Below are 24989 nucleotides of genomic sequence, written 5' to 3'. Positions count from 1 at the left end.
GCATCAGCATTTTGTGGGTTCGATTACAGGCTCAAAGTGGCACAGAAACAAAGACCTTTCTTCTGAAACTCGTCAGTCTATTCTTGTTCTGAGAAATGAAGGCTATTCCATGTGAGAAATTTCAAAGAAACTGAAGATCTCGTACAACGCTGCGTACTACTCCCTTCAGAGAACAGCACAAACTGGCCCTAACCGGAATAGAAAGAGGAGTGGGAGGCCCCGGTGCACAACTGAGCAACACGACATGTGCATTAGAATGTCTAGTTTGAGAAACAGACGCCTCACAAGTCCTCAACTGGCAACTTCATTAAATAGTACCCGCAAAACACCAGTCTCAACGTCAACAGTGAAGAGGCGACTCCGGGATGCTGGCCGTCTAGGCAGAGTTCCTCTGTCCAGTCTCAACGTCAACAGTGAAGAGGCGACTCTGGGATGCTGGCCGTCTAGGCAGAGTTCCTCTGTCCAGCGCCTGTGTTCTTCTGCCCATCTTAATCTTGTATTTTTATTGGCCAGTCTGAGATATGGCGTTTTCTTTACAACTCTACCTAGAAGGCTAGCATCCCGGATGTCACCTCTTCACTGTTGACGTTGAGACTAAAATCAATAGTCATTGACAACATTAACAATCTACACTGTATTTCGGATCAATTTGATGTTATTTTAAATGGACAATTTTTTTGTTGATTTTCTTTCAAAAACAAGGACATTTCGAAGTGACCCCAAACTTTTGAACGGTAGTGCACCTCTGAGAGGAGCCCAGGACACCGTTCCAGACTGCCCACAAGAAGACCCCTATTCCTCCTTCCTTCAAACTAGTATCCCTCCTCCATCTATCTATTTTCCTCCTCCATCTATCTATTTCCCTCCTCCTCCATCTATCTATTTTCCTCCTCCATCTATCTATTTCCCTCCTCCTCCATCTATCTATCTATCTATCCCCTCCTCCATCATCTATTTCCCTCCTCCTCCATCATCTATTTCCCTCCTCCTCCATCTATCTATTTTCCTCCTCCATCTATCTATTTCCCTCCTCCTCCATCTATTTCCCTCCTCCTCCATCATCTATTTCCCTCCTCCTCCATCTATCTATTTTCCTCCTCCATCTATCTATTTCCCTCCTCCTCCATCATCTATTTCCCTCCTCCTCCATCATCTATTTCCCTCCTCCTCCATCTATTTCCCTCCTCCTCCATCTATCTATTTCCCTCCTCCTCCATCTATCTATTTCCCTCCTCCTCCATCATCTATTTCCCTCCTCCTCCATCTATCTATCTATCTATCCCCTCCTCCATCATCTATTTCCCTCCTCCTCCATCATCTATTTCCCTCCTCCTCCATCTATCTATTTCCCTCCTCCTCCATCTATCTATGTCCCTCCTCCTCCATCTATCTATTTCCCTCCTCCTCCATCTATCTATTTCCCTCCTCCTCCATCATCTATTTCCCTCCTCCTCCATCTATCTATTTTCCTCCTCCATCTATCTATTTCCCTCCTCCTCCATCTATCTATCTATCTATCCCCTCCTCCATCATCTATTTCCCTCCTCCTCCATCATCTATTTCCCTCCTCCTCCATCTATCTATTTCCCTCCTCCTCCATCTATCTATGTCCCTCCTCCTCCATCTATCTATGTCCCTCCTCCTCCATCTATCTATGTCCCTCCTCCTCCATCTATCTATGTCCCTCCTCCTCCATCTATCTATCTCCTCCATCTATCTATCCCCTCCATCTATCTATCTCCCTCCATCTATCTATCTCCCTCCATCTATCTATCTCCCTCCATCTATCTATCTCCCTCCATCTATCTATCTCCCTCCATCTATCTATCTCCTCCATCTATCTCCCCCTCCATCCCTTTCCCTCCATCCATCGCTTTCCCCCATCTCTTATTCTCGGTCTCTCCTCCACCTCTTCTTCCATCCTGTCATGTCCTGTCCTGCCAATAGCATTAGAAAGAGGTGTTTGTCTGTTCCTCCCCATAGTGTTGGCAGGAAGTGGAGAACGCCAGACTCAGGAAGTACTGCTGAGAATCAGTGATCTGGCCACAATGCTGAGAGACCAGGACACAAACACACACACACACATTGGGGCAGAGAAAAGCTCACTGGGACGATAATTACACACACACTGGACACCATGGAGCACACACGCTGTTGCGCACACACACCTCTGAGTGGACAGGAGGTGCCACTCAGGGGAAGGGAACAGATTTAGCCTGTCACACCTAGACACCCTGTGGGAGGGGTAGGAGTCACGACACACAGCCGTCCTGTCCCACGACACACAGCCGTCCTGTCCCACGACACACAGCCGTCCTGTCCCACGACACACAGCCGTCCTGTCCCACGACACACAGCCGTCCTGTCCCACGACACAGAGCCGTCCTGTCCCACGACACACAGCCGTCCTGTCCCACGACACACACCACGACACACAGCCGTCCTGTCCCACGACACACAGCCGTCCTGTCCCACGACACACAGCCGTCCTGTCCCACGACACACAGCCGTCCTCTGTCCCACGACACACAGCCGTCCTGTCCCACGACACACAGCCGTCCTGTCCCACGACACACAGCCGTCCTGTCCCACGACACACAGCCGTCCTGTCCCACGACACACAGCCGTCCTGTCCCACGACACACAGCCGTCCTGTCCCACGACACACAGCCGTCCTGTCCCACGACACACAGCCGTCCTGTCCCACGACACACAGCCGTCCTGTCCCACGACACACAGCCGTCCTCTGTCCCACGACACACAGCCGTCCTGTCCCACGACACACAGCCGTCCTGTCCCACGACACACAGCCGTCCTGTCCCACGACACACAGCCGTCCTGTCCCACGACACACAGCCGTCCTGTCCCACGACACACAGCCGTCCTGTCCCACGACACACAGCCGTCCTGTCCCACGACACACAGCCGTCCTGTCCCACGACACACAGCCGTCCTGTCCCACGACACACAGCCGTCCTGTCCCACGACACACAGCCGTCCTGTCCCACGACACACAGCCGTCCTCTGTCCCACGACACACAGCCGTCCTGTCCCACGACACACAGCCGTCCTGTCCCACGACACACAGCCGTCCTGTCCCACGACACACAGCCGTCCTGTCCCACGACACACAGCCGTCCTGTCCCACGACACACAGACCTCCTGTCCCACGACACACAGCCGTCCTGTCCCACGACACACAGCCGTCCTGTCCCACGACTAGGTTTACAAAGGGTCGTTAATTTTCCATGGGAAGTTAATTAAGCTTCAATTCACCAAAAAACTAACTGATGAGTGTTATTTCACCTGTTTCCATACATGTTTAATTTTTAAATATGTATCTTACAAAGGAGTTGTTTAATCTAACTGCTTAACTATTTATCTGTACATGAAATTTTATTTTTTACTAAAAAAAAAAAAAAAATCTTTACAGGAAAATATCGCGGGCGCTATCTGATGTGTGGAGACATTTCACTGCAGCTAATGTAGACGGAAAAGCTGTGTACATTTGCAAATACTGTGCCAAATCATATGTGAAGAATGCAACAAAGATGCAGAATCATCTGGCCAAGTGCATAAAGTTCCCTCAGCGCTCACAACAAGCAACCTCTGACAAAAGTCCCTCTACTTCTATTTAAGGTGAAAATGATGAACCAGAAACCTTACCGACAGCAACAGCTCATGGTCCTCCTGGAATCAGAAGTTGTTTTGACTCAATGGAGGTAGGTGAATGCAACTGGTTCACCTCTGATGCTCACAGGCAATGTGTATTGGAAGAGATCTCTGAATGTTCTTCGCCCTGCATACACCCCTCCAACCAGACATGCTTTATCTACTCATTTGCTGGATGCAGAGTTCAACAGAGTTCAAGTGAAGGTCAAGCAAATCAGAGAAAGCAGACTGTATTGCAATCATCTCTGAGGTGTGGTCTAATGTTCGTGGGCAAGGAATAATTAACTACATAATCTCCACCCCTCAACCAGTATTCTACACGAGGACAGACACAAGGGACAACAGACACACCGGTCTCTACATTGCAGATGAGCTGAAGGCAGTCATCAATGACCTTGGACCACAGAAGGTATTTGCAATGGTGACAGACAATGCACCAAACATGAAGGCTGCTTGGTCTAAAGTGGAGGAGTCCTACCCTCCCATCACACCCATTGGCTGTGCTGCTCATGCATTGAATCTGCTCCTCAAGGACATCATGGCACTGAAAACAATGGATACAGTCTACAAGAGAGCCAAGGAGCTGGTTAGGTATGTGAAGGGTCATCAAGTTATAGCAGCAATCTACCTCACCAAGCAAGTGAGAAGAATAAGAGCACCACATTGAAGTTGCCCAGCAACACCCGTTGGGGTGGTGTTGTCATCATGTTTGACAGTCTCCTGGAGGGGAAGTAGTCTCTCCAAGAAATGGCCATATCAGTCTGCCGATATGGACAGCCCCATCAAGGGGATCCTCCTAGGTGATGTATTTTGGGAGAGAGTGGTAAGCACCCTGAAATGTGCCCACCTACCCACGACACACACAGTCACCTGTCCCACGACACACACAGAGACCTGTCCCACGACACACACAGAGACCTGTCCCACGACACACACAGTCACCTGTCCCACGACACACACAGAGACCAGTCCCACGACACACACAGAAACCTGTCCCACGACACACACAGAGACCTGTCCCACGACACACACAGAGACCTGTCCCACGACACACACAGAAACCTGTCCCACGACACACACATAAACCTGTCCCACGACACACACAGAGACCTGTCCAACGACACACACAGAAACCTGTCCCACGACACACACAGAGACCTGTCCCACGACACACACAGAGACCTGTCCCACGACAGCCATCCTCATGATCAAACAAATGACCACCATTCATCATGGATCACGTCGCTGGCCTCCTGCTCTGTTCTGTACTTTACAACTCTTCCACTCATTATTGTTTAAGTTTTTAATGGAAAGCCTCTTATCTACTTACTTATCCTATATAACTAACTAACTACAAACACCTCAGAACAGTGGACCCCAGAATGAATAGGTGTTGCTTCAGCAACTCACACTTAACCTACAGCATGGGGCAACAGAATGACTAGGTGTTGCTTCAGCAACTCAAACTTAACCTACAGCATGGGGCAACAGAATGAATAGCTGTTGCTTCAGCAACCCACACTTAACCTACGGCATGGGGCAACAGAATGAATAGCTACTCTACTGCCCCAACACAGTGTATTACCTCCTGATAGCATGATGAGGATAACAGCCATATTCACCCACCAGAGAGAGAGCGAGATGGGGAGAGAGAGAGAGCGAGATGGGGGGAGAGATAGCGAGAAGGGGAGAGAGTGAGATGGGGAGAGAGAGAGATGGGAGACATAGAGGGAGAGTGAGAGATGGGGAGAAATGGAGAGAGAGAGAGAGAGAGATGGGGAGAGAGATGGGGAGAGAGAGATGGGGAGAGAGAGAGATGGGGAGAGAGAGATGGGGAGAGAGAGAGAGATGGGGAGAGAGAAATGGGGACAGAGAGAGAGATGGGGAGAGAGAGATGGGGAGAGAAAGAGAGATGGGGCGAGAGAGAGAGAGACGGGGAGACCGAAAGATGGGGAGAGAGATAGAGAGAGATTGGGAGAGAGATGGGGAGAGAGAGAGAGATGGGGAGAGAGAGAGAGATGGGGAGAGAGAGAGAGATGGGGAGAGAGAGATGGGGAGAGAGAAATGGGGACAGAGAGAGAGATGGGGAGAGAGAGAGATGGGGAGAGAGAGAGATGGGGAGAGAGAAATGGGGACAGAGAGAGAGATGGGGAGGGAGAGAGAGAGAGATGGGGAGAGAGAGAGATGGGAGAGAGAAAATGAGATGAGAGAAAGAGAGAGCGTTAACTGTTCATTTTTATTGTTTATTTCACTTGCTTTGGCAATGTTAACATATGTTTCCCATGCCAATAGAGCCCTTAAATTGAAATTGAGAGAGAAACAGAAAAGATAAAATAAGTAGGGTAATGGTAGTTTAATGAGGCCTGGTCAAGGTTGAACCTCTGGTCAGGGCCAAAACTGACAATCACCAAAGCCCTCTAAAAGCCCTCTAAAAGCCCTCTGACTCTGAAGGGCTGAAACAAGCGTGAACAGACCACACACACGAAAGGGTAATGATATGCAGAGCAAACAGACCACACACACAGGGGTGAGAGACTTGACCTGAGCTGAGATACAATAGACCAATCGAATATCAGCATGCCGTGTGGAGACCCCAACCCATTCCGTAAGTGAAGGCAGAAGCCAGTCAGTGGCAGGTAGCACATAACCCCTGGTTACGAGTCCTGTCCTGTAGCTGGACTGAGATGAAAGCCTCTACTGTCAGGTAGTTCCAGGTAGTTCTACTGTCCTTTAGTTCTTCTGAAAAGGAACACATCTCACTCATATCATTAAGATCTCTGTCCGTGTGCAATGTTTCTCACTGCTGCCAGGGAGGCCCACTCTCACCTCTTTCCCCCCATGTTAGAGGGCTCTGTTGCCATGACATCAGAGTAGATAACCCCATCAGTGTGTGTAACCTGTTTACGAGAGCTGTGACCTCCTCTCCCCAGGAGGACACAGCACAGATCACATCAGCCTCCATTAAGTGGGCTTTCAAGCTTTCTCTACGTCCTTATTTTGATTGAACCTGTATACAACCAGGACAGTACCCTTGAGACACAGAGCGTATTATACAGGAAGGCAGGAGCAGTCAGAACAACACGACAACATGCATGTGTATCTCTCTCAATCAGTCTTGAGTCCACCTGAGTTTGTTCTCATATCTACATTACTATAGTGTTATCATGTCTCACCCTCTGGCCTGTTCTATAGTGTTATCATGTCTCACCCTCTGGTCTGTTCTATAGTGTTATCATGTCTCACCCTCTGGCCTGTTCTATAGTGTCATCATGTCTGGCCTGTTCTATAGTGTTATCATGTCTCACCCTCTGGCCTGTACTATAGTGTTATCATGTCTGGCCTGTTCTATAAGGGTACTGGCCCTCTGGCCTGTTCTATAGTGTTATCATGTCTGGCCTGTTCTATAGTGTTATCATGTCTGACCTGTTCTATAGTGATATCATGTCTCACCCTCTGGCCTGTTCTATAGTGTTATCATGTCTGGCCTGTTCTATAGTGTTATCATGTCTGGCCTGTTCTATAGTGATATCATGTCTGGCCTGTTCTATAGTGTTATCATGTCTCACCCTCTGCCCTGTTCTATAGTTCTATAGTGTTATCATGTCTCACCCTCTGGCCTGTACTATAGTGTTATCATGTCTCACCCTCTGGTCTGTTCTATAGTGATATCATGTCTCACCCTCTGGCCTGTACTATAGTGTTATCATGTCTCACCCTCTGGCCTGTTCTATAGTGTTATCATGTCTCACCCTCTGGCCTGTTCTATAGTGTTATCATGTCTCACCCTCTGGCCTGTTCTATAGTGTTATCATGTCTGGCCTGTTCTATAGTGTTATCATGTCTGGCCTGTTCTATAGTGATATCATGTCTGGCCTGTTCTATAGTGTTATCATGTCTCACCCTCTGCCCTGTTCTATAGTTCTATAGTGTTATTGTGTCTGGCCCTCTGGTCTGTTCTATAGTGTTATCATGTCTGGCCTGTTCTATAGTGTTATCATGTCTGGCCTGTTCTATAGTGATATCATGTCTGGCCTGTTCTATAGTGTTATCATGTCTGGCCTGTTCTATAGTGTTATCATGTCTCACCCTCTGGCCTGTACTATAGTGTTATCATGTCTCACCCTCTGGTCTGTTCTATAGTGATATCATGTCTCACCCTCTGGCCTGTTCTATAGTGTTATCGTGTCTCACCCTCTGGCCTGTACTATAGTGTTATCATGTCTGGCCTGTTCTATAGTGTTATCATGTCTGGCCTGTTCTATAGTGTTATCATGTCTGACCCTCTGGCCTGTTCTATAGTGTTATCATGTCTCACCCTCTGGCCTGTTCTATAGTGATATCATGTCTGGCCTGTTCTATAGTGTTATCATGTCTCACCCTCTGGTCTGTTCTATAGTGATATCATGTCTCACCCTCTGGCCTGTACTATAGTGTTATCATGTCTGGCCTGTTCTATAGTGTTATCATGTCTGGCCTGTTCTATAGTGTTATCATGTCTCACCCTCTGGCCTGTTCTATAGTGTTATCATGTCTCACCCTCTGGCCTGTTCTATAGTGTTATCATGTCTCACCCTCTGGTCTGTTCTATAGTGATATCATGTCTCACCCTCTGGTCTGTTCTATAGTGATATCATGTCTGGCCTGTTCTATAGTGTTATCATGTCTCACCCTCTGGCCTGTTCTATAGTGTTATCATGTCTCACCCTCTGCCCTGTTCTATAGTGTTATCATGTCTGGCCTGTTCTATAGTGTTATCATGTCTCACCCTCTGGCCTGTTCTATAGTGTTATCATGTCTCACCCTCTGCCCTGTTCTATAGTGATATCATGTCTGGCCTGTACTATAGTGTTATCATGTCTCACCCTCTGGTCTGTTCTATAGTGTTATCATGTCTCACCCTCTGGCCTGTTCTATAGTGTTATCATGTCTCACCCTCTGGTCTGTTCTATAGTGTTATCATGTCTCACCCTCTGGTCTGTTCTATAGTGTTATCATGTCTCACCCTCTGGCCTGTTCTATAGTGTTATCATGTCTCACCCTCTGGCCTGTTCTATAGTGTTATCATGTCTCACCCTCTGGCCTGTTCTATAGTGTTATCATGTCTCACCCTCTGGCCTGTTTTATAGTGTTATCATGTCTGGCCTGTTCTATAGTGTTATCATGTCTGGCCTGTTCTATAGTGTTATCATGTCTCACCCTCTGGCCTGTACTATAGTGTTATCATGTTTGGCCTGTTCTATAGTGTTATCATGTCTCACCCTCTGGCCTGTACTATAGTGTTATCATGTCTGGCCTGTTCTATAGTGTTATCATGTCTCACCCTCTGGCCTGTACTATAGTGTTATCATGTCTGGCCTGTTCTATAGTGTTATCATGTCTGGCCTGTTCTATAGTGTTATCATGTCTCACCCTCTGGCCTGTACTATAGTGTTATCATGTCTCACCCTCTGGCCTGTTCTATAGTGTTATCATGTCTCACCCTCTGGTCTGTTCTATAGTGTTATCATGTCTCACCCTCTGGCCTGTTCTATAGTGTTATCATGTCTCACCCTCTGGCCTGTTCTATAGTGTTATCATGTCTGGCCTGTTCTATAGTGATATCATGTCTGGCCTGTTCTATAGTGTTATCATGTCTCACCCTCTGGCCTGTTCTATAGTGTTATCATATCTGGCCTGTTCTATAGTGTTATCATGTCTCACCCTCTGGCCTGTTCTATAGTGTTATCATGTCTGGCCTGTTCTATAGTGTTATCATGTCTGGCCTGTTCTATAGTGTTATCATGTCTCACCCTCTGGTCTGTTCTATAGTGTTATCATGTCTCACCCTCTGGTCTGTTCTATAGTGTTATCATGTCTGGCCTGTTCTATAGTGTTATCATGTCTGGCCTGTTCTATAGTGTCATCATGTCTCACCCTCTGGTCTGTACTGGCCTGTACTATAGTGTTATCATGTCTCACCCTCTGGTCTGTTCTATAGTGTTATCATGTCTCACCCTCTGGCCTGTTCTATAGTGTTATCATGTCTCACCCTCTGGCCTGTTCTATAGTGTCATCATGTCTCACCCTCTGGTCTGTTCTATAGTGTTATCATGTCTGGCCTGTTCTATAGTGTTATCATGTCTGGCCTGTTCTATAGTGTTATCATGTCTCACCCTCTGGTCTGTTCTATAGTGTTATCATGTCTCACCCTCTGGCCTGTTCTATAGTGTTATCATGTCTCACCCTCTGGCCTGTTCTATAGTGTTATCATGTCTCACCCTCTGGTCTGTTCTACAGTGTTATCATGTCTCACCCTCTGGCCTGTTCTATAGTGTTATCATGTCTCACCCTCTGGCCTGTTCTATAGTGTTATCATGTCTCACCCTCTGGCCTGTTCTATAGTGTTATCATGTCTCACCCTCTGGCCTGTACTGGCCTGTGATGGTAACAGTCTGTCCAGCATTCTTCAGAGCTGCTGCAGCCTGCTCATGGGTTGCACTGCGCAGGTCGACCCCGTTCACCTGCACACACACGTTAAGGTCAACACAGAATCACACAGGAGTTTGACCCATGATCAGCAAATGAACAGAGAGACCCAAGGCATGTCAACGGAGATCTAATCAATCTAACCTCGTCAATAAAACTCACGAATCACAAGGAATCAATAAGAGGCTAATCCGGTTTCTCTGTGCGTGTGTGTGTGTGTAGGTTCTTACTGAGATGATGCGGTCTCCTTTGCGAAGCTCTCCACAGAGGTCAGCAGGTCCACCAGCCAGGATGAAGGAGATAAAGATTCCCTCTCCATCCTCTCCTCCTACGATGTTAAAACCCAGGCCTGTAGAACCACGGTGCAACACCACCTTCCTGGGCTCCCTGGAACACACACGTTATGTACACACACATTGTTATATACACACACACATTATGTACACACTATTATACACACACACACACACACACACACACATTATGTACACACTATTATACACACACACACACACATTATGTACACACTATTATATACACACACACACACACACGTTATGTACACACTATTATACACACACACACACACACGTTATGTACACACTATTATACACACACACACACACATTATGTACACACTATTATACACACACACACACGTTATGTACACACTATTATATACACACACACACACGTTATGTACACACTATTATACACACACACACACACACGTTATGTACACACTATTATACACACACACACACACATTATGTATACACTATTATATACACACACGTTATGTACACACTATTACACACACACACACACATTATGTATACACTATTATTTACAAACTCACACACACATTATGTATACACTACTATATACACGCACACACACGCTATCACACAGACACTATTACACACACACACTATACTATTATATACACACACATTAGGTATACACTATTATATACAAACTATCACACAATATATATACACTATTATTAAACACACACACACACATATACATATATATATATATATATACACACATACATACATACATATATACACACACACACATTATGTATACACTATTATATACACACTATCACACACACATTATGTATACACTACTATATACACGCACACACACGCTATCACACAGACACTATTACACACACACACTATCACACAATATATATACACTATCTCACACACACATTATATATACACTATAATATACACACACACACACATTATATATACACTATTATAAACACACTATCACACACATTATGTATACACTATTATATACACACACACACACACATTATATACAGTGCCTTGCGAAAGTAGTCGGCCCCCTTGAACTTTGCGACCTTTTGCCACATTTCAGGCTTCAAACATAAAGATATAAAACTGTATTTTTTTTGTGAAGAATCAACAACAAGTGGGACACAATCATGAAGTGGAACGACATTTATTGGATATTTCAAACTATTTTAACAAATCAAAAACTGAAAAATTGGGCGTGCAAAATTATTCAGCCCCCTTAAGTTAATACTTTGTAGCGCCACCTTTTGCTGCGATTACAGCTGTAAGTCGCTTGGGGTATGTCTATCAGTTTTGCACATCGAGAGACTGACATTTTTTCCCATTCCTCCTTGCAAAACAGCTCGAGCTCAGTGAGGTTGGATGGAGAGCATTTGTGAACAGCAGTTTTCAGTTCTTTCCACAGATTCTCAATTGGATTCAGGTCTGGACTTTGACTTGGCCATTCTAACACCTGGATATGTTTATTTTTGAACCATTCCATTGTAGATTTTGCTTTATGTTTTGGATCATTGTCTTGTTGGAAGACAAATCTCCGTCCCAGTCTCAGGTCTTTTGCAGACTCCATCAGGTTTTCTTCCAGAATGGTCCTGTATTTGGCTCCATCCATCTTCCCATCAATTTTAACCATCTTCCCTGTCCCTGCTGAAGAAAAGCAGGCCCAAACCATGACGCTGCCACCACCATGTTTGACAGTGGGGATGGTGTGTTCAGCTGTGTTGCTTTTACGCCAAACATAACGTTTTGCATTGTTGCCAAAAAGTTCAATTTTGGTTTCATCTGACCAGAGCACCTTCTTCCACATGTTTGGTGTGTCTCCCAGGTGGCTTGTGGCAAACTTTAAACAGCACTTTTTATGGATATCTTTAAGAAATGGCTTTCTTCTTGCCACTCTTCCATAAAGGCCAGATTTGTGCAATATACGACTGATTGTTGTCCTATGGACAGAGTCTCCCACCTCAGCTGTAGATCTCTGCAGTTCATCCAGAGTGATCATGGGCCTCTTGGCTGCATCTCTGATCAGTCTTCTCCTTGTATGAGCTGAAAGTTTAGAGGGACGGCCAGGTCTTGGTAGATTTGCAGTGGTCTGATACTCCTTCCATTTCAATATTATCGCTTGCACAGTGCTCCTTGGGATGTTTAAAGCTTGGGAAATATTTTTGTATCCAAATCCGTCTTTAAACTTCTTCACAACAGTATCTCGGACCTGCCTGGTGTGTTCCTTGTTCTTCATGATGCTCTCTGCGCTTTTAACGAACCTCTGAGACTATCACAGTGCAGGTGCATTTATACGGAGACTTGATTACACACAGGTGGATTGTATTTATCATCATTAGTCATTTAGGTCAACATTGGATCATTCAGAGATCCTCACTGAACTTCTGGAGAGAGTTTGCTGCACTGAAAGTAAAGGGGCTGAATAATTTTGCACGCCCAATTTTTCAGTTTTTGATTTGTTAAAAAAGTTTGAAATATCCAATAAATGTCGTTCCACTTCATGATTGTGTCCCACTTGTTGTTGATTCTTCACAAAAAAATACAGTTTTATATCTTTATGTTTGAAGCCTGAAATGTGGCAAAAGGTCGCAAAGTTCAAGGGGGCCGAATACTTTCGCAAGGCACTGTATACACTATTATTAAACACACACACACATATATATATATATATATATATATATATATATATATATACACACACACATATATATATATATATATATATATATATATATATATATATATATATATATATATATATATATATATATATACACACACATATATATATATATATACACACACATATATATATATATATACACACACATATATATATATATATATATATATATATATACATACACACATATATACATATATATATATATACACATATACATATATATATATATATATATATACATACACATATACATATACATAATATATATACACATATACATATATATATATATATATATATATACATACACATATACATATACATAATATATATACACATATACATATACATATATATATATATACATATATATATATATACACACATATACATATATATACACATATACATACACACACACACACACACACACACACATTATGTATACACTATTATATACACACTATCACACACACATTATGTATACACTACTATATACACGCACACACACGCTATCACACAGACACTATTACACACACACACTATCACACAATATATATACACTATCTCACACACACATTATATATACACTATAATATACACACACACACACATTATATATACACTATTATAAACACACTATCACACACATTATGTATGCACTATTATATACACACACACACACACTATTATTAAACACACACACTATATATATATATATATATATATATATATATATATATATATATATATACATACACACACACACACACACACACACACACACACACACACAGAGTAACTGTACACCCTGTTACACACTCAGACACAGTGAAAGCCCAGCCGAAGGCTTCCTGAAACAAACACAGAACCAAAAAGGTGAAGTTTAGTTCCTCCAGTCCTATCATTGGAAGTAGCGTTCTCTCTAGTGGTGATCATGGACATTACACATTTCTGTTTGGTCTATTTGTTCAGAAAGGCAGCATTGGCATGGAGCGGCCAGCAGAGGGCACTGCCACACAGTCGTTATGTTCAGCACCTTTACTTCCACTACCCCAGTCCGCTTTCCTCTACATTACGACACTGACATCTCACCACTAGAATATCATTTAAACTCTGATATTATCATTAGATAGATGGTATTCAATATCAATAAGATTATATAACACAGGGACAACATAATCCCGGGGAGAATGGCATGCCAGCTTCCCTGCAAGATGTAGCCTCTCTCTACACAATGAGAGAATGAACATGAGCATTAGACTGGATGGTGTGAGGGAAGGATCTGAAAGCTTATCAGATTTATTCTAAATGAAATTCAGCTATTGGTCCAGTCCTGGTGTACACGCAGGGTACGGATGGCGGTGTGACGCTGGTTTTGGTCACCGTTGTGACGTCTGTTGGGTGATGCAGTTCCACTGAGTCCCGGCCTTAAATCCCTCCAATAAAGTGGATTAAATATGGTAGAGGCCTGAGGCTACATCGCTGCATACCCATACAACTCTATCACCCCGTCGTGGCACTGCCCGCCATCTGCCCGCTGCCCGAGTCACTCACTGTCTCTTAATGCCACACACACACACAGTCACACTAACACACACACACACACACACACACACACACACACACACAGTCACACTAACACACACACACACACACACACACACAGTCACACACACAGTCACACACACACACACACACAGTCACACTAACACACACACAGTCACACTAACACACACACACAGTCACACACACAGTCACACTAACACACACCAAGGAATGTTGAGTTAAACAAACCATACAACTCAATGTACAAGGATTACTTTTTAAATATTCCACCCAAAAAGTTTACTAAATATATATATATTTTTTACTTGAAGAACAGTGCAGTGGTTTCCATAAGTACATGGAGTAGCCAGCCAAACAGAACGAGTAGCCAGCCAAACAGAACCGAGTAGCCAGCCAAACAGAACAAGTAGCCAGCCAAACAGAACGAGTAGCCAGCCAAACAGAACGAGTAGCCAGCCAAACAGAACGAGTAGCCAGCCAAACAGAACAAGTAGCCGGCCAAACAGAACGAGTAGCCAGCCAAACAGAACGAGTAGCCAGCCAAACAGAACAAGTAGCCAGCCAAACAGAACGAGTAGCCAGCCAAACAGAACGAGTAGCCAGCCAAACAGAACGAGTAGCCAGCCAAACAGAAAGAGTAGCCAGCCAAACAGAACGAGTAGCCAGCCAAACAGAACGAGTAGCCGGCCAAACAGAACCGAGTAGCCAGCCAAACAGAACGAGTAGCCAGCCAAACAGAACGAGTAGCCGGCCAAACAGAACCGAGTAGCCAGCCAAACAGAACCGAGTAGCCAGCCAAACAGAACGAGTAGCCAGCCAAACAGAACGAGTAGCCAGCCAAACAGAACCGAGTAGCCAGCCAAACAGAACGAGTAGCCAGCCAAACAGAACGAGTAGCCGGCCAAACAGAACGAGTAGCCAGCCAAACAGAGCAAGTAGCCGGCCAAACAGAGCAAGTAGCCGGCCAAACAGAGCAAGTTGCCGGCCAAACAGAACAAGTAGCCAGCCAAACAGAACAAGTAGCCGGCCAAACAGAACAAGTAGCCGGCCAAACAGAACAAGTAGCCGGCCAAACAGAACAAGTAGCCGGCCAAACAGAACAAGTAGCCAGCCAAACAGAACAAGTAGCCGGCCAAACAGAACAAGTAGCCAGCCAAACAGAGCAAGTAGCCAGCCATGGAGATCAAGGCTGGCCCCCCGGGTAGAAAAATTGCAGAACAAGCTCCATTGCCATCACAAAGCCCTGACCTCAATCCTATATAAAATTTGTGGGCAGAACTGAAAAGGTGTGTGCGAGCAAGGAGGCCGACTAACCTGACTCAGTCACACCAGCTCTGTCAGGAGGAATGGTCCAAAATTCACCCAACTTATTGTGGGAAGCTTGTGGAAGGCTACCCAAAACGTTTGACCCAAGTTAAACAATTTAAAGGCAATGCTACAAAATACTAATTGAGTGTATGTAAACTTCTGACCCACTGGGAATGTGATGAAAGAAATAAAAGCTTAAATAAATAATTCTCTATTATTCTGACATTTCACATTCTTAAAATAAAGTGGTGATCCTAACTGACCTGAGACAGGGACTTTTTTACTGGGATTAAATATCGGGACTTGTGGAAAAACTGAGTTTAAATGTATTTGGCTAAAGTGTATGTAAACCTCCGACTTCACATGCAACTGCGTTCTATGATTTCTGAATGGCAAAGGGATATGCACTTTATCCAGTCAGCTGGACACCTTTTATAAACTAGTCAACACGAGCTGTTTGGTCATCAAAGAACATTAGATACCCCGACTTCGTGGCTCTTGGGCTATGAAACACACAAAAGAAAATTAGATGAATGTGCCACAAAACAATAATTAAGTGGATTTCAAGTCATTTGTTAACCTCTTACATTACCTGGGAGACGAGAGGATGAATAAGCACCATGCTCTCCCTCTGTGAAAGTACATTTGGCAGCAGCCAATCACAGTTCACAAAAATAACACAGGTGGGCGGGACCGACAGCAGACTGACAAACCAGCAGTGTTTCACGTCACTGGCTTTGTGATTGACAGGCGCCTGTCCCATCAATAGATCTCTAGAAGAGTCGTGTTGTTTGTTCTCGCGGGAGAAGGCTGTACAGACTTTTCTGACTAGCCAATCGAAACGTTTGAAATGAAAAGAAGCCTAGTTCATTCATGAAGTGGAGCGGATGGAAAACATGGGACAGTGCAGAAAGTTTGGCAGCAGAATGACGACACAAACAGTTCACAAACAGTTCACAAACTGTTCACATACAGTTCACATACAGTTCACATACAGTTCACATACAGTTCACATACAGTTCACAAACAGTTCACAAACAGTCCTTCTGTTTGCATACTTTGAATCTGCACTGTTCTTCTGGTGTTTTTGTAAAAATGTTCAGTGTAAATTGTTACAAGTTGTCCTTGTTCATATAGGTGTGTGGTTTGTTTAACTTTGCAATCGTTGGTTTTTGTTTGACAAACATGAAATGCCCCACATACAAACACGCACACACAGACAAAAGCCAAAACGTGCGCCAACAAAAGACAGAGCTTGTGTGAACTCCATAGGTAACAGAAGTACCCCAGACAGAAGTTAGTAACTGTCACATCGCCAGTTTATACGTTTAGCTGAGAGAGGAGACCTCCAAGGGATCCATTTACACTGCTGTCTGGAGTACATCTCCCTCTCTCTGTCCCTCCCTCTGTTCCTCTCTCTGTCCCTAGCTATCCATCTCTCTCTGTCCCTCCCTCTGTCCCTAGCTATCCATCTCCCTCTGTCCCTAGCCATCCATCTCTCTCTGTCCCTCCCTCTGTCCCTAGCTATCCATCTCCCTCTGTCCCTAGCTATCCATCTCCCTCTGTCCCTAGCTATCCATCTCCCTCTGTCCCTAGCTATCCATCTCTCTCTGTCCCTAGCTATCCATCTCCCTCTGTCCCTAGCTATCCATCTCTCTGTCCCTCCCTCTGTCCCTAGCTATCCATCTCCCTCTGTCCATAGCTATCCATCTCCCTCTGTCCCTAGCTATCCATCTCTCTGTCCCTCCCTCTGTCCCTAGCTATCCATCTCCCTCTGTCCCTAGCTATCCATCTCTCTGTCCCTCCCTCTGTCCCTAGCTATCCATCTCCCTCTGTCCCTAGCGATCCATCTCCCTCTGTCCCTAGCTATCCATCTCTCTGTCCCTCCCTCTGTCCCTAGCTATCCATCTCCCTCTGTCCCTAGCTATCCATCTCCCTCTGTCCCTAGCTATCCATCTCTCTGTCCCTAGCTATCCCTCCCTCTGTCCCTAGCTATCCATCTCCCTCTGTCCCTAGCTATCCATCTCCCTCTGTCCCTAGCTATCCATCTCTCTGTCCCTCCCTCTGTCCCTAGCTATCCATCTCCCTCTGTCCCTAGCGATCCATCTCCCTCTGTCCCTAGCTATCCATCTCTCTGTCCCTCCCTCTGTCCCTAGCTATCCATCTCCCTCTGTCCCTAGCTATCCATCTCCCTCTGTCCCTAGCTATCCATCTCCCTCTGTCCCTAGCTATCCATCTCTCTGTCCCTAGCTATCCATCTCCCTCTGTCCCTAGCTATCCATCTCTCTGTCCCTAGCTATCCATCTCTCTGTCCCTAGCTATCCATCTCCCTCTGTCCCTAGCTATCCATCTCTCTGTCCCTCCCTCTGTCCCTAGCTATCCATCTCCCTCTGTCCCTAGCTATCCATCTCTCTCTGTCCCTAGCTATCCATCTCCCTCTGTCCCTAGCTATCCATCTCTCTGTCCCTCTCTCTGTCCCTAGCTATCAATCTCCCTCTGTCCCTAGCTATCCATCTCTCTGTCCCTCCCTCTGTCCCTAGCTATCCATCTCTCTCTGTCCCTAGCTATCCATCTCTCTGTCCCTAGCTATCCATCTCCCTCTGTCCCTAGCTATCCATCTCTCTGTCCCTCCCTCTGTCCCTAGCTATCCATCTCTCTCTGTCCCTAGCTATCCATCTCTCTGTCCCTAGCTATCCATCTCCCTCTGTCCCTAGCTATCCATCTCTCTGTCCCTCCCTCTGTCCCTAGCCATCCATCTCCCTGTCCCTCCCTCTGTCCCTAGCTATCCATCTCCCTCTGTCCCTAGCCATCCATCTCTCTGTCCCTCCCTCTGTCCCTAGCCATCCATCTCCCTGTCCCTCCCTCTGTCCCTAGCTATCCATCTCTCTGTCCCTCCCTCTGTCCCTAGCTATCCATCTCTCTCTGTCCCTAGCTATCCATCTCTCTCTGTCCCTAGCTATCCATCTCCCTCTGTCCCTAGCTATCCATCTCCCTCTGTCCCTAGCTATCCATCTCCCTCTGTCCCTAGCTATCCATCTCTCTGTCCTTCCCTCTGTCCCTAGCCATCCATCTCCCTCTGTCCCTTGCTATCCATCTCCCTCTGTCCCTAGCTATCCATCTCCCTCTGTCCCTAGCTATCCATCTCCCTCTGTCCCTAGCTATCCATCTCCCTCTGTCCCTAGCTATCCATCTCCCTCTGTTCCTAGCCATCCATCTCCCTGCCCCTCCCTCTGTCCCTAGCTATCCATCTCTCTGTCCCTAGCCATCCATCTCCCTCTGTCCCTTGCTATCCATCTCCCTCTGTCCCTCCCTCTGTCCCTAGCTATCCATCTCTCTCTGTCCCTCCCTCTGTCCCTAGCTATAGATCTCCCTCTGTCCCTAGCTATCCATCTCCCTCTGTCGCTCTTTCATACAGCCTGTCTGAATGTCAACTAAGAACAAACCTGCTGCCCCTTTCTGTCTCCTCTTTCTTTCTCATTTCATGGCTCACAGCAACAGAAAGCGTGGAGAGGGAGCCAAGCAGAGTGACAAGACATTTGGCAACGCGCCTCAGTGTGTGTTTGTGTTTGTCTGCATGCGTGTGTGTGTGTAGAACGGAAAGGATCTATTAATCCCATTTAGTGTCTGCCTCTGTCTGTAAGATCCAATGGATGTGTTGGTTGAAGGCTGAGAGACAGAGGTGTTGTGGTCCCTGCTGTGGTCAAGCAGTCTGTTCCCACTGATGACAGCACTGTATATCTCTGGCTGTGGCAGGACTGAGCTGCCCAAGGTGACCAGAGCTTAGCCATGCTCTCAATCTTTCTCTCCATCTTTTTCACTTTCTCTCTCTCTCTCTCCCCCCATCTTTCTCCCTATCTCCCTCTCTTCATCAGTCTCACCTCCCAGACATATCTCCCCAGGTTACACAGCTGGCCTCTCATTAGCTTCAAAACCATGCATCGTCCATAACTTCATCTGCCAGCTCCATCAACAGAGAGAGGGCAGAAAGAGAGAGAGAGAGAGAGAGGAAAGAGAGGGCAGAAAGAGAGAGAGAGAGAGAGAGAGAGAGAGGAAAGAGAGGGCAGAAAGAGTGAGAAGGCAGAGAGAGAGAGAGGAACGAGAGGGCAGAAAGAGTGAGAAGGCAGAGAGAGAGAGAGGAAAGAGAGGGCAGAAAGAGTGAGAAGGCAGAGAGAGAGAGAGGAAAGAGAGGGCAGGGAGAGAACATGAGTGGGAGATAAAAGAAAGAAGGGGGTGGATAGCTGAAGACCTACAGAGAGAGGGATGGTGGATGAGGAGGAAGATGAGGAGGAGGATGAGGAAAAGATCAAATGGATGAGGAAGAGGAGGGAAGAGAAAGAGGAGGCAGATAAAGAGGAGGAAGAAGATGATAAAGGAAGAAGAGAAGGAGGAGGAAGGAGATACAGCACCATAATGCAGATTAAGAGGAGTAGATACAACACCATAACTCAGATTAAGGGGAGGAGATACAGCACCATAACTCAGATTAAAGGGAGGAGATACAGCACCATAATGCAGATTAAGGGGAGGAGATACAGCACCATAATGCAGATTAAGGGGAGGAGATACAGCACCATAATGCAGATTAAGGGGAGGAGATACAGCACCATAATGCAGATTAAGGGGAGGAGATACAGCACCATAACTCAGATTAAGGGGAGGAGATACAGCACCATAACTCAGATTAAGGGGAGGAGATACAGCACCATAACTCAGATTAAGGGGAGGAGATACAGCACCATAACTCAGATTAAAGGGAGGAGATACAGCACCATAACTCAGATTAAAGGGAGGAGATACAGCACCATAAATCAGATTAAAGGGAGGAGATACAGCACCATAACTCAGATTAAAGGGAGGAGATACAGCACCATAACTCAGATTAAAGGGAGGAGATACAGCACCATAACTAAGATTAAGGGGAGGAGATACAGCACCATAACTCAGATTAAAGGGAGGAGATACAGCACCATAATGCAGATTAAGGGGAGGAGATACAGCACCATAATGCAGATTAAGGGGAGGAGATACAGCACCATAACTCAGATTAAAGGGAGGAGATACAGCACCATAATGCAGATTAAGGGGAGGAGATACAGCACCATAATGCAGATTAAGGGGAGGATATACAGCACCATAATGCAGATTAAGGGGAGGAGATACAGCACCATAATGCAGATTAAGGGGAGGAGATACAGCACCATAATGCAGATTAAGGGGAGGAGATACAGCACCATAACTCAGATTAAAGGGAGGAGATACAGCACCATAATGCAGATTAAGGGGAGGAGATACAGCACCATAACTCAGATTAAAGGGAGGAGATACAGCACCATAACTCAGATTAAGGGGAGGAGATACAGCACCATAACTCAGATTAAAGGGAGGAGATACAGCACCATAATGCAGATTAAGGGGAGGAGATACAGCACCATAATGCAGATTAAGGGGAGGAGATACAGCACCATAACTCAGATTAAAGGGAGGAGATACAGCACCATAATGCAGATTAAGGGGAGGATATACAGCACCATAATGCAGATTAAGGGGAGGATATACAGCACCATAATGCAGATTAAGGGGAGGAGATACAGCACCATAATGCAGATTAAGGGGAGGAGATACAGCACCATAATGCAGATTAAGGGGAGGAGATACAGCACCATAACTCAGATTAAGGGGAGGAGATACAGCACCATAACTCAGATTAAGGGGAGGAGATACAGCACCATAATGCAGATTAAGGGGAGGAGATACAGCACCATAACGCAGATTAAGGGGAGGAGATACAGCACCATAACTCAGATTAAGGGGAGGAGATACAGCACCATAATGCAGATTAAGGGGAGGAGATACAGCACCATAATGCAGATTAAGGGGAGGAGATACAGCACCATAATGCAGATTAAGGGGAGGAGATACAGCACCATAACTCAGATTAAAGGGAGGAGATACAGCACCATAATGCAGATTAAGGGGAGGAGATACAGCACCATAACTCAGATTAAAGGGAGGAGATACAGCACCATAACTCAGATTAAGGGGAGGAGATACAGCACCATAACTCAGATTAAAGGGAGGAGATACAGCACCATAATGCAGATTAAGGGGAGGAGATACAGCACCATAATGCAGATTAAGGGGAGGAGATACAGCACCATAACTCAGATTAAAGGGAGGAGATACAGCACCATAATGCAGATTAAGGGGAGGAGATACAGCACCATAACTCAGATTAAGGGGAGGAGATACAGCACCATAACTCAGATTAAGGGGAGGAGATACAGCACCATAACTAAGATTAAGGGGAGGAGATACAGCACCATAATGCAGATTAAGGGGAGGAGATACAGCACCATAACTAAGATTAAGGGGAGGAGATACAGCACCATAATGCAGATTAAGGGGAGGAGATACAGCACCATAATGCAGATTAAGGGGAGGAGATACAGCACCATAACTAAGATTAAGGGGAGGAGATACAGCACCATAATGCAGATTAAGGGGAGGAGATACAGCACCATAATGCAGATTAAGGGGAGGAGATACAGCACCATAATGCAGATTAAGGGGAGGAGATACAGCACCATAACTCAGATTAAAGGGAGGAGATACAGCACCATAATGCAGATTAAGGGGAGGAGATACAGCACCATAACTAAGATTAAGGGGAGGAGATACAGCACCATAATGCAGATTAAGGGGAGGAGATACAGCACCATAACTCAGATTAAAGGGAGGAGATACAGCACCATAATGCAGATTAAGGGGAGGAGATACAGCACCATAATGCAGATTAAGGGGAGGAGATACAGCACCATAACTCAGATTAAGGGGAGGAGATACAGCACCATAATGCAGATTAAGGGGAGGAGATACAGCACCATAATGCAGATTAAGGGGAGGAGATACAGCACCATAACTAAGATTAAGGGGAGGAGATACAGCACCATAATGCAGATTAAGGGGAGGAGATACAGCACCATAATGCAGATTAAGGGGAGGAGATACAACACCATAACTCAGATTAAGGGGAGGAGATACAGCACCATAATGCAGATTAAGGGGAGGAGATACAGCACCATAATGCAGATTAAGGGGAGGAGATACAGCACCATAACTGAGAGCCACTGAGAGTCAAGAGAAGGATAGTGACCCATTCACCTGATGAATCTCAGCAGCAGCAACTAATAATGGCAACACACTCCCCTTTGTCCAGTACACTCATAAACCAACACAAACATTAACAAAACGTATGAACATCTAACGCTTTGTAAAAGAAAAGGGATCAAATGTCACGTGTGTATATCATCACCCAGTTTACCTTGTCACCTCGTCGTCTCCCAGCATGCTCTTGGGGACGGGGGAGTAGCGTCCAGGCGTGGCGGGGGTATGGGGCCGGCTCAGGTAGTTGGAAGGGCTGATATGGTTGTCCATGTGAGGGGAATACGCTAGAGAAATAACACACACACACACACACACACCCTGTATCAATATAATGGGTCTCCGCCTCAGGTGTGTAGATAAGATAGTGAGTTAACATTAGCGGCTAATGCTAAGAAATATATAAAATGCTGCTTAGTCAGGGGAGGCGCTAGGCTAATCGCTAACTTCACCTTGAGCCGACCCTGGTACAGACAGAGGCAGAGCAGGATTCTATAAAAACACATGCTTTATGGCTCCTCTGACAGGGGGAGGTTCTCTCCTTAAATGAAGATCACCTTCAGCAATGGCACAAGCACCACAACGTAACAATCAATAACATTGTCCAGGTGAAATACTGGAACGTTCTGCCTGGTACTGGACAGGGCTGGCCCCATAGGCAACACGGAACGTTCTGCCTGGTACTGGACAGGGCTGGCCCCATAGGCAACACGGAACGTTCTGCCTGGTACTGGACAGGGCTGGCCCATAGGCAACATGGAACGTTCTGCCTGGTACTGGACAGGGCTGGCCCCATAGGCAACACGGAACGTTCTGCCTGGTACTGGACAGGGCTGGCCCATAGGCAACACGGAACGTTCTGCCTGGTACTGGACAGGGCTGGCCCCATAGGCAACACGGAACGTTCTGCCTGGTACTGGACAGGGCTGGCCCATAGGCAACACGGAACGTTCTGCCTGGTACTGGACAGGGCTGGCCCCATAGGCAACACGGAACGAGAAACGAGACCAATTTACATGTCCTGAAACATAAACATGGCATGAACAGTGATTACAACCAATGTTTTCCACCAATGTCACATTTCCTCAGTCTGCAGAGAGACATGGGGTCACCCACGGTATACTCAGCTACAGTCAGGGGGACAGACAGTGGGTCACCCACAGTATACTCAGCTACAGGCAGGGGGACAGACAGTGGGTCACCCACGGTATACTCAGCTACAGTCATGGGGACAGACAGTGGGTCACCCACAGTATACTCAGCTACAGTTAAATAGCCAGCCATTCACCCTGCTTCTAAACAGGAACCCTTCCTCCTTCATAAGGAGTCTGGCTCAGATTGGACCTACTAATGTAAACTCTATTCTAATGCCTATTGGTCCAGATATAGGCCCGCTGTACACACTCCCTCCCCACTAACTCACTGTGCCCATTGGATTGCCGCTGTAGCTATTGGGGTCAGCAGCCAGCGACACGCTGGGTCTGGGTGGCCTTAATGATTACATTTGTCTTTTGTCCTATATTCCTCTCAGACCCACAGACACATGTTCTGTCATAATACTGACCCTTTACACAGAATTGATACAATAACAAATTGGACCACTAGCAAATTAGCCCTCTGAAGGATGCTAGTGGTTATCTATGATAACAACACAGGGAAGCTAATAATTAGCATTTTACCCCTTTTTTAAGGATGCTAGTGGTTATCTATGGTAACAACACAGGGAAGCTAATAATTAGCATTTTACCCCTTTTTTAAGGATGCTAGTGGTTATCTATGGTAACAACACAGGG

General features: G+C 45.8%; 1 protein-coding gene across 16 annotated transcripts in view; it reads right to left on the bottom strand.

The window, feature by feature from the left end:
• The window catches only part of LOC110524815 (discs large homolog 1-like protein), a 297429-nt gene that overhangs the window by 63380 nt on the left and 209060 nt on the right, over positions 1–24989 (bottom strand). For all 16 annotated transcript variants that reach the window (XM_036978808.1, XM_036978806.1, XM_036978807.1 and 13 more), the window contains 3 exons: positions 23357–23483; positions 10368–10524; positions 10070–10172 (listed from right to left, as the gene is read on the bottom strand). In XM_036978808.1, the coding sequence (XP_036834703.1) occupies positions 10070–10172; positions 10368–10524; positions 23357–23483 (387 nt within the window). The remainder of the gene's footprint in view (positions 1–10069; positions 10173–10367; positions 10525–23356; positions 23484–24989) is intronic.

The sequence above is a fragment of the Oncorhynchus mykiss genome, chromosome 5 (genome assembly GCF_013265735.2).
Source record: "Oncorhynchus mykiss isolate Arlee chromosome 5, USDA_OmykA_1.1, whole genome shotgun sequence".
Taxonomy (NCBI): Eukaryota; Metazoa; Chordata; class Actinopteri; order Salmoniformes; family Salmonidae; genus Oncorhynchus; species Oncorhynchus mykiss.
Note: the sequence above shows the minus strand (reverse complement) of the source record. Positions and strands in the feature narration are given on the sequence as shown.